Here is a 4229-nt window from a genome sequence, read left to right on the forward strand (position 1 = left end):
GCATCCTCAGTTTCTGCAAATTCGAATTTGCAAATAAAACACAGAAAGCTATACGGTAAATAAACCCAAGAATAAAATAAATTAAAATGAAATATAATAAAACATAATAAAACTGCTAAAGTTAAAAAGCAAGAAACCCTGTACTGCTGCCTTCCCTATGCACTACACTGCAATGGAAGGCGTTCAGACTTCAGAGGCGCAAAGATAAGCCGAATGACGTGACACGCAACGCAACGCTACACCACCTGCAGCACGAACTTACGCCGTAAACACAACACATGAGGACATAGAAAGGGCGATGATAAAAACCAATGAACAGAAATGCGTTGCAACCGTGGGACACATCAATAAACCGTCAACAAGATATAATTCACCTAATTCTGGGAATGATCATTTTTTGAATGTTTATTGAGGCCTGCGTAAGGTTTAACCATTTGGCTTCGCAAACATCCAGCCTGTTGACCATCGGTTGTTCAACAAATGTCACTGTAAAACAGCTTTCAATGGGCTGGTGTTGACTTGACGAGGGGTGTGCACTTGAGTAATGGTGGCGCAGGGCCGTCTTGTCGGTACTCCCCGTTTTGCATGTTGTCATATTCCAATCTGACCTATGTTGCGTCCATCGCTTTGAGAATTTATTTTTTGTCTGACCAACGTACTGTTCATGGCAGATTTGGCACGTTGCAACGTAAATGCCATAACTTGCACAGGTTAGGTGTTGCGTTAGTTGGTATTCTTTGCCTGTGTTTGTCGTTAAATTGGTGGTTTCAATGACCATGGATTTATGGTTGCCATGGTGTCCGCACATTGCGCACCGTCTGCAAGCGTAACTCCCCGCAGTCCTGCTGCAGTCTGTTTGCAATGCCAGTTGCCGGTAGTTGGTCAGGATATTTCCCAAAGATGTAGCGCCATAAGTATTTAGTATACTGCTGTAACTGCGAGATAGCCAATATGATTAACACAAGGAACGCGAAAACATGTTTCATTCACAAACACATCTGCTTCATATTGCAACACCTTTATGTTGTGCACGTGTTATTCAATGGCCTACACATTCACGTCACAGGTTTTTTAAGAACATCAACACCGATTTTCAACTACGTACAATGCCTCCGCAAGACGTGACAAGGCTACACGTCACATAATCCCACTTGTTGTTCGGCCACCAGGTTATATATTCCATATGCAAGTATATACGTTACTTTATTTCTTTGAAGACTGAGTGAAACTTGACAATGGACGCGGAAATTCATGCAGAGGAAGAGTGGGAAACTTGGACAAAACAATTCGGTAAGGACATTGTTGTGAATCTGCAATGAAACAACTGCTGATGGAATGTTGTATGGCGTCTACAGGAAAAACTTATACAAAAAGAGAACTCGAGAAACGGAAAGCGATCTGGCAAAGTAATTTTCAAACGTATTTGAAACAAGCGGATGACTGTGATGTTCACAATCGCATTAGACGCCCATTTCTTAACAAATTTAGCGATTATGTAAGTCTTAATTTTTCCTATGTTTAAAATATACAGTACTTTATACAGTAAGATAAATATATACTTTTAATTACATCTTAGCATATTTAATGTCGAATGGAGGGAATACTTCTGTATTTACTGGTCATCATAAATCAACTGCATAGTTTTTCAACTTGTAGTAAAAGAGAAAAAATTGTGTTTGTTTCTTGTGGTATTTCAACAAGAAACCGGAAGAATTGTCATGGATGAGCGGATTGATACCCGAAGAAATTTTATGTGATTCTTGCGCACCATTAACACCTACCCCAGAACCTGATCCCGATCCTCAACTACCCATTTGTCAGGAACCCAACCCTGAATACGTTGACTGGCGGGGACACGGTTGTGTAACATCCGTGCAAGACCGAAGATTCCTGCCCGCTTGCTGGATATTCAGTGCAGTAAGTGTTCGCATTAAAAGCTTAACTGGTATATCTACTGTGATTTAAATATGTAGGTGGCAGCCGTTGAATCCCATTACAAGATAAAGAATGGAGAATTAATCAAACTTTCTGAACAACAATTAGTTGATTGTAACGAGAAGGGTGGAAAAGTTGGTCGCTTGGAATGTGCGTTTGATTACATTAGAAGCAAATCGATTGCTCTGAGGGACGAATACCCGTATACTGGAACGGTTAGAAGTTTACTTTAAAATATTTACAGTATTCGGACATTCGAAGGAAACATTAAACATTTGGAAAAAAATTAAAGTAGGCCTACCTAACATTAGCGGTAAAAAATATATTGTTATGGCAAAATGTTGGTGAAATCTTTCCATGTAAGATGTTTTCTCTTCTGTCTCTACTGGATACAGAAAACCTTTCAAAACCTTTTTCCCTTGAATAAATAACAAAACATATCAGTTATGAGGAAGGTTGGAAACAATCGTAACAAAGTAAAGCAGTTCGTAATTTTAAACGTTTTTATTTACCAGAAAGAAGCTTGTAAATTTAGAATAAGACGAGTAGTTGGGATGCTAAGATGGGAGAAAATCGAAGCAGGAAACGAACAAGAACTTGAGCATGTTGTAGCAAAGATTGGTCCGGTTGCTGTGGGATTGACTGCTTCAAGTTATGAGAAATTTAAAAACCATACTGACTACAAAGGTGCGCTACCTATGTGTATGACTGGACATTCATGACAGTTGCGTTTGCTTTTACAGAGATACTTTATGACCCTGATTGGGAAAATAGTTATAATCCATTGCACAAAAACCCGTTTCATCATGCAGTGTTGGTTGTTGGTTATGGAAAAGATCATAGCAAACCACGTGGCGAAGACAAGTACTGGATTATCAAGAACAGGTAGTAACATTTTAATAGTAAATAAACAATTCAAAAATAAAAAAAATCAAGCTCCCGGTGTGGTTTGACCTCATGACCAAGTGCTGGCTATGATGCAAGTAAACCTAAATGGGCTAGTTGTAATCGAAAAGTAAAGTCTTTCACATTAAGGCGATCGTGCCCAGTGAAAACTATGTATTTCGATTTTGCGCACCTGTTTTCACACAAAATCTAACCTGTTAAATAATCTTGTCTCATTGACCTATGGGGTCAAATATCTGTTGCCAATGCCTGGGCGTACCCATGTCTAAAGTTCATCACCAAACTATTTCGTTTCATCAAACTTTATTCATCTTTAGTTGGGGCGACGAATCCGGAGACAAAAAAGATCCGAATTCTGGTTACAAGAAAATCGCTAAAGACCGAGAAAACAATTGTAATATCGCCGGTTGTGCGATGTATCCAGTGGGAGTGAAACATATATAAGATCGTGACTATTGTCAGGTAAACTTTTCCAAGTAGAAATATGAAGATATTTCATGTTGATAATTTCCATTAGAAAACAAGTGGAATTTCGCAAAGCTTCCACCCTGATCCTTAATAAATGGTGACAACTTGCTATAATTCCTAAATATTTGGTCTTTTATGCATTATCATCCATTTTCTACCGACAAAGTACCTGCATATTGTTAATTACACGGCTCATTACATTTATACAGAAAAATACAATCTCATGGCTTTGGTGTTGAGAGAGATCTTCGTTCACGACGCTCGAGATTAAATTGAAATATATCAGATCTTAATCACACATGTGAGAGCTGGAAAGTGAATGTATGCAATAAAGCTGTAATAAAAACATTAGTTTAATCGATGGTTAACGGATATGCCTTGGAAAAAAATGATTAAACAGTTGAACAGAGTCAGACCCTTTTATAAATAAACAAACACAAATAGTAATTCCATTAACTTAATGTGTAGTTGGACTGAGGTAGAGGCAAATACCCTGGAAGATACAATAGGTGTTTTTTTATACGTCGCGTGGCGGCGCTATAATGTGACGCAAGTGTTATGTAACAACTCCGACCGGTAGTGACGACACACAATATATACGGAGGTGTGATTGACTAAGCTTGACAAAGGACGGTGACATGCTAGGTTGAGGACTCATCTGACCATGGTTCATCGCCCTATTATGAATTATGAGTTTCAATATAGAATCATTGGAAACATGCAAATATTACAGGGTTACTACTACCGTGCTTATTTCAAAGATTTGTGGCAATTGTCACAAGCAGTGTCCAGAAAATACAAATGTGCTTTCTTCTAAAATACGTGTCTGTTGTGTACTTGATCAGTCTTCTTAGTGTACCCACCAAGCTTTCTTATTTGTTTATTATATACAGACTGTTGGTTGCATGCGAACTGCACTT

General features: G+C 38.4%; 1 protein-coding gene across 2 annotated transcripts; it reads left to right on the top strand.

Annotated features, from left to right (window-relative positions):
• The first annotated feature begins 1215 nt into the window (after positions 1-1215).
• On the top strand, positions 1216-3620 carry LOC145903581 (procathepsin L-like). Of its 2 annotated transcripts, none has more exons than XM_082991675.1 (8): positions 1216-1290; positions 1356-1495; positions 1702-1917; positions 1974-2150; positions 2451-2622; positions 2679-2820; positions 3159-3303; positions 3519-3620. In XM_082991675.1, the coding sequence occupies exons 1-7, from the start codon at positions 1236-1238 to the stop codon at positions 3283-3285; spliced, it is 1029 nt and encodes a 342-aa protein (XP_082847801.1). In that variant the 5' UTR covers positions 1216-1235; the 3' UTR covers positions 3286-3303; positions 3519-3620. The 2 variants fall into 2 exon arrangements, with proteins under 2 accessions (XP_082847801.1, XP_082847802.1); XM_082991676.1 differs by having other exon boundaries at positions 3359-3565.
• Positions 3621-4229: the final 609 nt, after the last annotated feature.

The sequence above is a fragment of the Ascidia mentula genome, chromosome 5 (genome assembly GCF_947561715.1).
Source record: "Ascidia mentula chromosome 5, kaAscMent1.1, whole genome shotgun sequence".
NCBI lineage: Eukaryota > Metazoa > Chordata > Ascidiacea > Phlebobranchia > Ascidiidae > Ascidia > Ascidia mentula.

What these genes read in the sequence shown, in the direction of transcription:
- LOC145903581 (XM_082991675.1), top strand. Translation starts at nt 1,236, where the DNA reads ATGGACGCGGAAATTCATGCAGAGGAAGAGTGGGAAACTTGGACAAAA. An exon ending in CTTGCTGGATATTCAGTGCA is followed by an intron (nt 1,918 to 1,973) that starts GTAAGTGTTCGC and finishes TTAAATATGTAG; the next exon opens with GTGGCAGCCGTTGAATCCCA. An exon ending in AATACCCGTATACTGGAACG is followed by an intron (nt 2,151 to 2,450) that starts GTTAGAAGTTTA and finishes TTTATTTACCAG; the next exon opens with AAAGAAGCTTGTAAATTTAG.